Source organism: Morone saxatilis, unplaced genomic scaffold, assembly GCF_004916995.1.
Source record: "Morone saxatilis isolate NCDOM2014 unplaced genomic scaffold, NCSU_SB_2.0 Contig24, whole genome shotgun sequence".
NCBI classification, from domain to species: domain Eukaryota; kingdom Metazoa; phylum Chordata; class Actinopteri; family Moronidae; genus Morone; species Morone saxatilis.
The window spans coordinates 17810095-17821389 of record NW_023339807.1 but is presented as its reverse complement, the minus strand read 5'-3'; the positions used below and the strand labels follow the sequence as shown (position 1 = coordinate 17821389).

The following is an 11295-nucleotide window of genomic DNA, read 5'->3' as shown; positions in this document are numbered from 1 at the left end:
GTTTGTGCCAGAGTTTGTGCCAATGAAATTCCATCAAGTCGTTCCCTGAGACATCACCTCCAGAGAAATGGGACAGACATGAGGTCACAGTGACCTTGACAAAATCGAATCAGTCCTAATGGACGCTCGTGCCAAATTTGAAGAAATTCCCTCAAGGCTTTCCTGAGATATCGCGTTCACAAGACGGGAACAGAAGGACGGACAACCCGAAAACATTAGAAATACAGAATTAATATGTAAATAACAGAACATGTGAATTCAGCTCTCAACAGCACTGACCTGCAATCAGTGGCTGAACCAGCGCCTGTCCAGGTGGTGCGATGGCTGTGAACCCGAGTGTTGCTAGGGGCGATGGAACATATGCAGATCCAGCCACTGGCAGGGCTTGCTGTGTGGTGGAAGAGCCCGTTGTCGTGGAGACCAGAGGCAGCGTGGATGGGACCCCTGGCGTGGACTGGACATAGGTGATCCTGGACGGAGAGTACAGAAAAAGGGAGAGGTGATTAGAGGAGAGAAATATGACGAATAAAAATAAAAATGGAGAGCGAAGAAAGGAGGATGACAGTTTTGTAATGAAAGATACATCAGGAGAGGTGTAGTAGCGGTGACAGAATGTGTCAGGGTACAATAATGAGCCAGAACAGGAATGACGGGAACAGAGACATGATGAGAAGGAAAGAGGAAGACAAAAAAAGAAGTGCTGCAGTGAGGGTCAGTGGGTGAGTGTACATCACAGCGAGCAGCTCTGGATGACTATTGCTATGTGTGAGTGTGTGTGTGTGTGTGTGTGTGTGTGTGTCTGTGTGTGTGTGTGTGCTAGGAGCTGAGAGGTAGTGTGGGGGTGGCAGGCAGAGGCAACTTGGGCCACCAGCAGCATGACTAACACATCCAGAATAGAGCTGCACTGCTACAGCTGCACCCCTGCCGGAGTTTTGTTTCTCGTATTGTCTGCTTGGTACGCTTTAAAAGAATCTGGACGCAAATAACTTCCTTATATATTATTTATCCCATATTAAGTACCAGAATGCACCTGGAGTTGCTTGATCGATAAATTACAAGGAAAAGACATTTATGTTTTTGTTAACAACCTGTTAAACAGTAATGAGCACAAGCTTCATTAGTTGATATTATCTGTGTTCACATGGAGCTTTTTATCCCACTAATAAACTAACTACAATAAAAAGTCCACCCAAAATAAAACTGCTCGTTTAAAACTTCATTAGACATAAACTGACCCATTTGGAAAGGTATGTCATTCTGTCTGAAATGGCTAAATAAACCTTTTATCTGTCCAACGGGTGAGGATTGTCGTGTAAACGCTCCTTGATTGCTTTCTATTTTCGAGGCAAATACACTATTTCTGTGCATGCTCACCCAATTTAAATCCAAGATGGTTAGAGGGGATTTATCTTTGGTGAAGAGATGTTTACTAGTTCTGTGGAGATTCTGAATCACTGTATTCCCATGAGCGGCTGCTGTCTCCCATTTAATATCTAAAGGATTAGTATGTTGATAAAAACATTGCTTTACTAGAAAGCACAGCAGTAAGTCAAAAAAATGGTGCTTAAAGCTGCTCCATCTTTCAAATATAATTCTTTGAAATATTTATTCTTGATCATGTGCACAGGACAAGATTTTCATCATATGAAATAAATATTTGGCTCACCTCAACTATGACACAGAAAGAAACTGACATTAACAGAACCACTACTGAGATCAACAGTAACCTGGAGTAGGATAAGTGATGCTGGCATACGCTCATAAATGGGAACCTGTTTGTCAGAGCTGAGTCAAGCTCTACTGGCACGTAATTTGTTTATAGCTGATCTGATCTGTAGCACTGTTGGGTTCATCTATCTGTAAAAAAAAAAAAGAAATTGTTTTGGGCTTTTAAACGCAGATCTCCGTTATAGAACGTTCCAAGTCGACTCAAACATGTTAGGGAGAGAGATGCCATGCCCAAGCACTGAGGGAACACTCAAATCCCTTTTCCCTGCTCACCGTGATGCATCACTACTGGACTGGAAAATAATGCCATCAAGGAAGATGAGCCTTCACACAGACTACCTCAGTGATGAAAACAGTTTATCCTCACTGACTGTCAACCATCTACAGTTCTGAGAGGAAGCTCGCTCCTGCTTTAGTAACCCCACTGGTCATAAACTGAGTTCATTAGACAGGATTACGCACATTTAGCACATGCTGACAGCACCAAAGCTGTTAGAGTTTCAGAATGAAAGGTAGATAAAAGATTTATAAGTTCAGTTTTACCTCTAAGCTAATGTCTCATTTTGCTCACATGCTTTTTAATTTGTAGGTAAAGCCTTTATCTAAATTAATTCATCTTATAAGCAGCTGTAATGAAGGAAGTTGGAAATTTAGGGCAACGTGGCTGGTAATCTGATGAATAGGATTTTCCGAGGCAGATTTTCTATGTTACGCTGCAATGCTGTGAAAAAAAAACGACATGCTCACCTGAAATGAAAAGAGAGCATCTCTTCTTACCTTAAAATTGGCTCATGTACAGCATTTTGTTCGGGAAAGAATTTATTACCAGATTTTCATGCTCATTAGAAATTATGATTGGGTCTATGTTTTAAATGTATTACACAGCTATCTTAAGAGGGCAGCACCAGTCCTGCATTGAGATCATAACTTTTGTCTTCTGCAATATAGTGACTGCACTGTATTTAGACCCCGCCGAGTAGAAAGAGTTTTGAAATGTTACTGCCAAGTCGTAATTAGGCCAAAGTGACTTATATGGAAAAAAAACTAACAAAAAACACTTTGAACATGGAAGCAACATCTTAAATTGATAGTACATTTAAATGGTGAAGTTGCATGTCTTCTGTCAGTGGCAGGTGGGTGAGTTTAGTCTCAGCAGGCAATTACAGAAAAGCATTTCACAGTCAATTTAGGATAACTGTTGTGACTGACAACTTATTCGCACTATTTGAGCCCAAAGTTACTTGAAATTGCTATTTAAGATGTTGTTAGCCAGATGTTATGTCACAAAAAGCACAAAAGGGAGGTGGCGTAGGGTCAAGAAGTAAAGGATCCATATCCATTCTCTCATCTTAGTTTGTTATTTCCTACCTGGTAGGTGCTGGTGGCAGTAGTACAGCCTGAGAGTGGGCTGATCCTGGAGCCACAACAGCTGCTGTGCCCACTGTTACAGGGAAGGGGCTGGCAGGGTGGACTGCTCCACCCTGAGGCAGCTGGGACTGGACCACAGGCATGGGAGCAATCTGGATGATCTGGAGAGGCATGAAAAGTGGAAGCCATAAAGAAAGGAACACAACTGAACAACTTAGCCTAACTTAACAAAATGGACATTTTAATTTTTAATGTTCTCTGTGTGTCCACTCACTGACCTTGCTTCCGGTCTGAGCACCGTTCTGGACAGGAAGAGGTGGAGCCACAATGGGAAACTGTTGGGCAGGGGCTGTTGCAGTTCGAACCGTTGCCATGGGAACAAACATTTTACCCTGGAGCACTGGAGACTGTGTTTGCACTGAGGCAAAGAGAAAGAGGGAGAAGGGGTATTTTATTAAGAGTCACCGCAGAACAACAACTATATGTATCCAAGGCATTGTCATGATTCCACCAAGCACAGCTCTGTAACATCACTTCTGCGACGCTGTTCTGGCCCGTTGTACACGTGGCTTAATGCCCCACCAAAAACAGTGTCGGGGGCAGAGCCTTTTGCCCGCCAGATTTTGTTAACTTGGTAAGATTTTGTTGAATTGCACATTATTGCTTGATTTGTGTGCAACACTACGTACTTAAATGGCTTAATTATTACAATCAGGGGACTGCACCGGGTCTTCTGTTTTGAAAAATGAGCGGATTCTCTATACCACTTCTGTGTCTGGCTTCCTGTCTGCGTTATCTGCCCTGTGCTGCTTGACATGGATGGTTGTGGTTGTCGATCAAAAATAGACAAGCCGTACATTCTCTGCGGAGAGACGCTACGGGGACTTCTGTAACATGCTGCGGTGCTTTCTGGTGGAATCACAAGCTCTGTCTAGAACAGCTGTGATCAGCTCCGGTGGCCACATCAGTGTTTCCCAGTGGAATCAAGCAGTTACTGTCATGACCGCCGTTCTAAAACTCTCACCTCTAGGTCCAGGGCTGACAACTCCCACTGCTGAGCTGGACGTATATCCTGTCAGTGAACTTGTACCCTGCTGCTTTCCATTGGCCAGGGAAACATGTGTAGGTGGAGCTGTGGGCAGGTTGAAGATACTGGTTGGCTGGTTGAGGTGTTGAGGTGGACTCTTGGGGTGGGTGTTGGCAGGTAGGGTGGGCAGGATGTACTGAACTTGTGTGATGGCCTTACCCCCAGGGGGTGCTAGGGAAGAGGCGGGGAGGAACTGGGGCTGAAGCAGAGGCAGAGGCAGGGGCCCATTGGTTTGGCTATGCGGTGCTGAAACAGCAGTGGAGGGAAGCGCCTGCTGATGTGTGGGCTGAGGCTGGGGGGAGGGGGTGATGAGCTGTACAGCAGGTTGAGCAGACAGGGCCCCTCCTAACACTAAATTCGTCACAACACCACCTGAGCCAACGCCTGCACCTACGGGATTAGGTGATGATGAAGAGTAGTACCCACCCCCTGTGGCTGCAGCCCCACCTCCTGGTCCTGAACCAATTAGAAGTTGTGGCTGCTGCTGGGGAGTGAGGGACTTCCTCTCTGGTGGATGGGGGCTGGATGACGTGCCTCCATCTCTAGGTTTGCTGGCGATGGGGAGCGGTGTGCTGATAACAGGACGCATTACATTGGTCACCACCGTAGAGGCCACCCTTACCGCGCCAATGCCCAGGAGCGAGTTTGCACCCAGTGAACCTACTGATGAGGATGGAGGCCCCCCAGCTGGAGAAGTCGATATGACTGACTGGCCAGAAGAGAGGGAGAGAGAGGTGGATTGCACTCCTCCTCCTCCCTCCCCCCCAAATGTGTCCTTACCCTCTCCCTCTCCTCTTTCCTTCCTCCTATGATCTGAAAACCCTCCCCCTCCTGATCTCCCCTCATCGTAACGCTTGCTGGTGGGGTAAGAGGACAGTGAGACACTCCTGCCATGAGGTGTATGGTGCGAGGAAGATGTTAATGCAGAGGAGCAAATGACTGGAGCAAAAACTCTCTGAAAAGAAAGACGGAAAATTATTTTGAGAAACACAAATATAATTGAGAGCCAAAAAAACTGACGAGTCACAGTGTATGAGATACACTGAAAGGCTCAATAACAGGAGAGAAAGCTGGTTACCTTCCGATCACTTTCGTCTCCAGAGCCGTTCTCACTGTCGCTGTCAGTCACCCGCTCCTTACATTTGAGGTCTATGGAACTGCTAGGATAAGGGTCCTCTGTGAAAAAGAAAAAAATACACTACAGCTACACTTGACGTTCCTTACAATTTATAATCCATTCAAGTCAGGATATACTGAAGTGTCTGAATCAGCTCTCAATACAATCAGATCTTTAAAAGAAAAATATGTAAGTGGTTAAAAACTAGACACAATCATGCCATATTATAAGCTATATTAAGAAGTAAGGTAATAATGTAATGTAATAATGTAATAAAGTAAGGGCATCACTGCTGACAGTATCTATTACTTCTGAGTGAGAATGTTATTGTTGTACCACTGAATAAGATTTCCACATTCTGTTCCTAGAAATGTACAAAGTGGGTCAGTGGAGGCAGTGTAATAACACTTAGATAACCCTAATCTAACAATTGGTTTCATGAGTAGAGTAGGTCTGATTACTCACCGATGACATCATCATCTCCCTCCTCCTCACAGATGACCATGCGCTCCTCGTCACTGGTCATGTCCTCGCTGACCCCCCGCTGGGACTGTTGGGCATGACTTGAAAATTGACTGCCACCATCCCCGCACATCTGAAAAATAAAGTAGGAGAGAAGAGCAGAGAAGCTTTTGAAAGAAAGTGCCAGTGACTTCTCATTGGTGTGTTTTCTATCTGCATATGCCCGGTGTGTCAATGTGTCTTCTGGGTATTTTATGCAAAATGGGGGAGATTTCCTACAGAGATACCACAGGAAAATGTCTAGTACTCCACGGTCACAACTGCCACATTGTTAAAAAAACATTTTTCTCATGTTTGTGAAAAGTAAATCTGCCAGAGAAAACAATTTCTGTTGCAGCGACTCCATTAAAAAACAAACTACATTTGAGAAACAGCAGTAAAATACTGTTCATGTCTCCAGCTGTGATAATGGTCTTCAATTTATGTAATGTATAATTAAAAACTGCATATTACAAAATCAACTTTCCAGGTCTTTGAGATGCGCTCCTCTCTTACCTGTGCTAGTTCTGCCAGGGCCTGTGTATTACCCCTGTCACCCCGCTCCAGGCTGTGCATGGCGCTTTGAGAGAAGGCTCTGGGACGGGTAAGCTGGCCCACATGACCTTCTCCTGTACTCCTTTCAGAAACACCCACCAGACCTGGACCAACCGCCTTCAGCTCCACCGAATGGGGCTCTATTAATGCGGTAAAAAGAGGACCATTAGAGGACTGGAAAGGATAAGAACACTGTAAATGATAGATCTTACAAAAATATACATGTGTATGTTGTATAAACGAACCTGTGGACTCAGACATGCTCCTCTCTCTGATGTCTTTGCCCCCTGGAACCCCACGGCCTTCAGAGCTGGACTTCTTCCTGTCTTTGTTGCACCACTTCCAGTCTGGGTGCGCCTTAAAGTGGGCCTCTTTTACCTGGGACCAAGAGAAGGGACAAGGAGGGAGTAAGTGAAAAATAAGCCAAAAATATAGTATGTGTACTATAGGTTAGCACAGAAACATTAAGTCGAATGTCACGGTTCTGAATTTTTATGAAAATGCATCTGTGTACCTGGAAGGCCAGATCATGGTACTTTTGTTTCTCCTTGGGTCCCAGAGCATACCACCACTCCCCGAGAATCTTGCTAACTGTCCTGTTGTCCTGGTTTGGGTGCCGTTGGTGCACCAATGCTCGATGGCGCTTACTGAAAATCATAAATGCATTCATTGGTCGCCGGATGTGGTCCTTCTCCCTCTGCAAGAGTAAGCAAAAAAATATGGAGAGATTTGGCATTACATAATTTAGTAAAAGGAACATTGATAGTTTTGATTTGTTCTGGTGGGAGCAGAGAAAAGACTACCTTTCCAGGGCTGCTCTTATCTCCATCTTTGGGCAGCGCACTGAGGGACTGAGTGCGCCTCTTAACTGGAGATGTAGATAGGGGCTGCTCTGGTACAACCCCTGGAAGAAAGCTGAAAGGGCAAACGACGAAAAACAGCATGTTTGTTATCTTTATTAGATATTTTCTTTGGGAAAAATGTGCACATGCAGGCTTACACCATTTTCTCTTTCCCTCTTAAATATTATTAAAAAAAAACCCTTACTCCATAACTGGTATTATTTATCTTATAGATCAGATGTAGACACAGAGCACAAGTAGTTCATTTCCCATGAGATACATCAGCAGTTTCAGCAGATAGCTCATCCATTTCAATGGCTGACAGCCTGGCCACTGCCTTTCATATAGTGATAGAGCCCAGAGATGGAATGCTTTTGTTCCCATCTGCTTTGTTCTGGCATTGAGCTCTTCTGCCCAAATTAGCGCGAGGATACAGAAAATATCACACTCCCTTACTGTATGTGTGGGTACACAGTACCACACAGAAAATTACTGTGAAGGCTGACTTGGACAAATACGTAACCACTTTTATATATACGGACACTGATAAGGGTGTGTGTGCAGTGTGTATCTTTATATGTTCAGCTAACCTCTCAGCTTTGCACATACAATCCCTGTAGAACAAAAACAACTGCACTTACGGGTCATCCACGTCACTCTCTGTCTCGCTGTCAGGCCTCTCCCTCTCTGCTTCCCCTTTCTCCTTCTCTGGAGGCGGCTCATCAGAAGAGGGGAGAGGCCGGGACATGGGACCTCTCTCTACGGTGGGAGGTGCCTCTGCAGGTTCCTGTGACAGCGCTGCCACCCCCTGACACTCTGAGGAAGAACAACAAAGAGATGCTTGTTCAGGATAAAGTAAACAATATGTAGTATTCAAAACACTGTTCAAATCCAAAGAAAATACAATTCAACACATTTTAAGAGCGGTTAGGTCAGGCATAAATGTACTCAGTACCTGTCTTCAGACTGGCTGCTTGGGGGTGGTTGACTGGGTGCGGGCCCTCTCCTGGCTGAGAAGAAGCGTCTGATTGGGTGGGTGCCAGGAAAGGGACCAACGAATGCCAGGGGAAGACTGGAACTGACCGGGGCTCTACATTGGTCCACACTGCAGAGGAAAACAGTAGGTTTATTACTAACAGCATCACCATCTGATGTCCATAACTTCACAATATGCTTCCCTGCTAAGATATCACATTCAAAAGAACCAGGCCTTCTGACATTCAGATTACAAAGATGCTATTTCCTTATTTGGGGAATCAAGGCCCTTAGTGCAACACTCCCAACAGAAATCCATTCCTATTACCAACTCTAATCATTTCTTAAAATGTGTTTGCAATGTTACCCTAGATCTTTCTTTTATTAGAATTATGGCCCGACAGAACCACAAATAAAAAAACAAAACTCAGGGATAGACTCGAGCCGGCTGCTTTGACAGTAGCTCATTTGGACACAACTACTGGTTTTCATTTTAGTCATCTAATAAGAGTCTGGTTAACATCTGGGCCACTAGATTAATGCAATGCAGAACACAACAATACTTACAGAGAATATGAGCACTGCCACACCTCCAGCCTTTTAACTGGTTAAATCACTCAACAGCAGATGCACAAAAGGACTCTCTGTTCTCAATAACAGGCTGGATTGTGAACAGAAGCTGTTACACTCTGAACCATCATAAATTAAAAAGGGACGGCATCAGACATATTATCTTTATTTCCATTACTAAACAAAAAACAATCTCTTAATAAGGATTCATTCCCCTAAAAACTTTCAAGTAACTAGATCTGCCTCCTATGAGCTTTCAGAAATACACACTTAAAAGATTGCATTATGCTCAAACTAAACAATAATAAAATATTGCTGTGTGTATAAAAGATCTGGCAAAAAGACAGTAAGATAAGTGACATGGACTAACCAAACATGCTTAATCCTTGGCGGAGATACTGAGGATTCTCTGATGAGAACATGGTTGAATTAAATCCTTGTCGTTTCTCCCAAAAATGTAAAAAAAAAAAATTGTAACAAAAAAGAATAATGATATGTCCTTTTAAAATGTCTCTTCTACAACACACAGAGATCCAGGTATGGAAACATCTTTAATCCACAATCTCGAGCTGATGTTGCTGGGATGCTCACAGATGATGACGACAAGTGCTCAATGGTGTCTGTATCCGTTTCATCCCTACAGGTTGCAGTCATCATTCACAACAATTACTGCATCATGAGGATTTTAAGATGTGGCATAAAGAGGTATCTGCTTTTGTTTGGTTTGTTTTTTTGTTTGTTTTTTTAGTTCCAATGCGAGTAAAAAACATGAAATATGTTCGTCAAGTAGAGGCCATCTCTAGGTATCGCAGAATGCCGCAATCTAATCTCGCACACGGAACAATCAAACATCAGTGGACAAAATGTACGATAAACGATTACAATAAATCACACAACTTAAGGTAAATCTGTAAGAATGCAACAGTGTACAGACGACCCACTGAAACGATGATTATGATCGAAGGCAGGGATCCTCCTCCCTTTGGTCTAATTACCCCCGATGCCCTCTCTCCCTGTTTGTTTACATTACTACAGCAGCTCGGTCGCGAAGGGGTTAACAAGGCCTCGAGCCCATCCACGGCCTGGATTAAAACATCCACCCGAAAACTACGCAGTCTGTCCGGGCCATGCCAAACCTGGCTCTGTGCTACAATACAGCTGCAGACAGGTGGGCTCGATGGGTATTAGCGAGCACATAAAGCTCCCCGAGTAAAAACAGCTAGAAAGGAAATAACTGGGGCTGCTGTAGGAGGGCACCGTATCGATCAGGCTGAAAACAGCACTGCAACAAACAAATTGGGGCGATCAAAGCTAAGGAGAGTCCACTTGGAACTTGGAAGAGCTGCGTGACAATCTGATTATATCCTCAAAAGTGTGCACAGTTTATTAAAACACACACACACACACACACTAGACTTTTTAATACTCGCTTGATTCGTGCAATAATAAAAAAAGAAAAACCCCCACAGAGACGCTGATTTAGCTGCCTCCTGCAACGACCGGAGCCTCAAGAGTACCTCTCCAAACTGGACCCACCTCTCGGGAACGCCCCTGGTCGTGCACCCGTCGCACAGACAGAGGCAAAAGAAATTGTTCTCATGTCTCAACTACAAAAGGCGTATTCACGTGTATCGGCTGCCAAAAAGAAATCCAGCGAGGACTGTTTGACAAGTGCATTACCACCAAATACTAACTCGTTTTTCCCGTTACCTGCACTCCCCCCCCCCTCTTACGAAGAACCGTACCATGCACCTGTCTTAACCCGACACTTTAAGTCAACACCTGCCAATGTGCAAAATCACGTATAAAAAGGGCAGCGACCAACTTCAGTTCACGCGTGTTTACTTCGCATAAGCAGACGTCGTTGACTGTAAATATGGTGCATTCATCCATCACCCAGCGCTCGCAACCCCGCTATCCATCAACTATGATTATCACCACCAAATAAAACACCTATCGTCTCTACTGACCAACTGGAGCCTTAAATCTGATCTCTGTGCAGTCTCTAACCAGCTCCTGTCCTACCTGGCAGACAGACCTGGCATTAGCTACAACACAAGCGATAAACGCGACCACGGTGAGGACTCCTGGCTCCAGTCAGCTCGCAGAAAGGACAAATATTGTTGTTGTGTGTGTAAATACAAACACATATATACACGATCTGTCTCCTTCTCGAGGCAGTAACCGTGTAGTCTGGCTGGAGATGCCCGGCGGGGCGGCTTTACAAGAAGCGATATCCAGTTAGGGTTGAGTCCGACGGTGAGCTCCGTCCGTCTGCAGCAGGTTAGCTAGCCACTTCGTGCGGACGCCACGGCGCGCACACCGTCCGGTTTGGTTAATACTTGGTAACACGAGTGTTGTTTTGGTCCAGTAAAGTGCTCGTGTGGCATCTCCGCAGCTCCCGGCCCGAGTTTACTCCGTTATTTTTTTGTCTCGTTGTGTCTCTCGCAAGCCTTGGCCCTTTCTTTCTCTTTCCCTCCCTCTTCCTCTTGTTGTAAACTAGGCTGCTTGCAACCCCCCCACCTCCCCCCCCGCCGCTGCACTCGTGCCCC

At 44.8% G+C, this 11295-nt stretch overlaps 1 protein-coding gene across 3 annotated transcripts in view; it reads right to left on the bottom strand.

Moving 5' to 3' along the window:
* cicb (capicua transcriptional repressor b) overlaps window positions 1-11295 on the bottom strand; it is a 29547-nt gene that overhangs the window by 4046 nt on the left and 14206 nt on the right. For all 3 annotated transcript variants that reach the window (XM_035672559.1, XM_035672558.1, XM_035672557.1), the window contains 12 exons: window positions 8154-8303; window positions 7840-8014; window positions 7160-7271; window positions 6871-7053; window positions 6602-6734; window positions 6318-6496; window positions 5766-5895; window positions 5262-5359; window positions 4121-5138; window positions 3375-3514; window positions 3097-3257; window positions 280-470 (listed from right to left, as the gene is read on the bottom strand). In XM_035672559.1, the coding sequence (XP_035528452.1) occupies window positions 280-470; window positions 3097-3257; window positions 3375-3514; window positions 4121-5138; window positions 5262-5359; window positions 5766-5895; window positions 6318-6496; window positions 6602-6734; window positions 6871-7053; window positions 7160-7271; window positions 7840-8014; window positions 8154-8303 (2670 nt within the window). The remainder of the gene's footprint in view (window positions 1-279; window positions 471-3096; window positions 3258-3374; window positions 3515-4120; window positions 5139-5261; window positions 5360-5765; window positions 5896-6317; window positions 6497-6601; window positions 6735-6870; window positions 7054-7159; window positions 7272-7839; window positions 8015-8153; window positions 8304-11295) is intronic.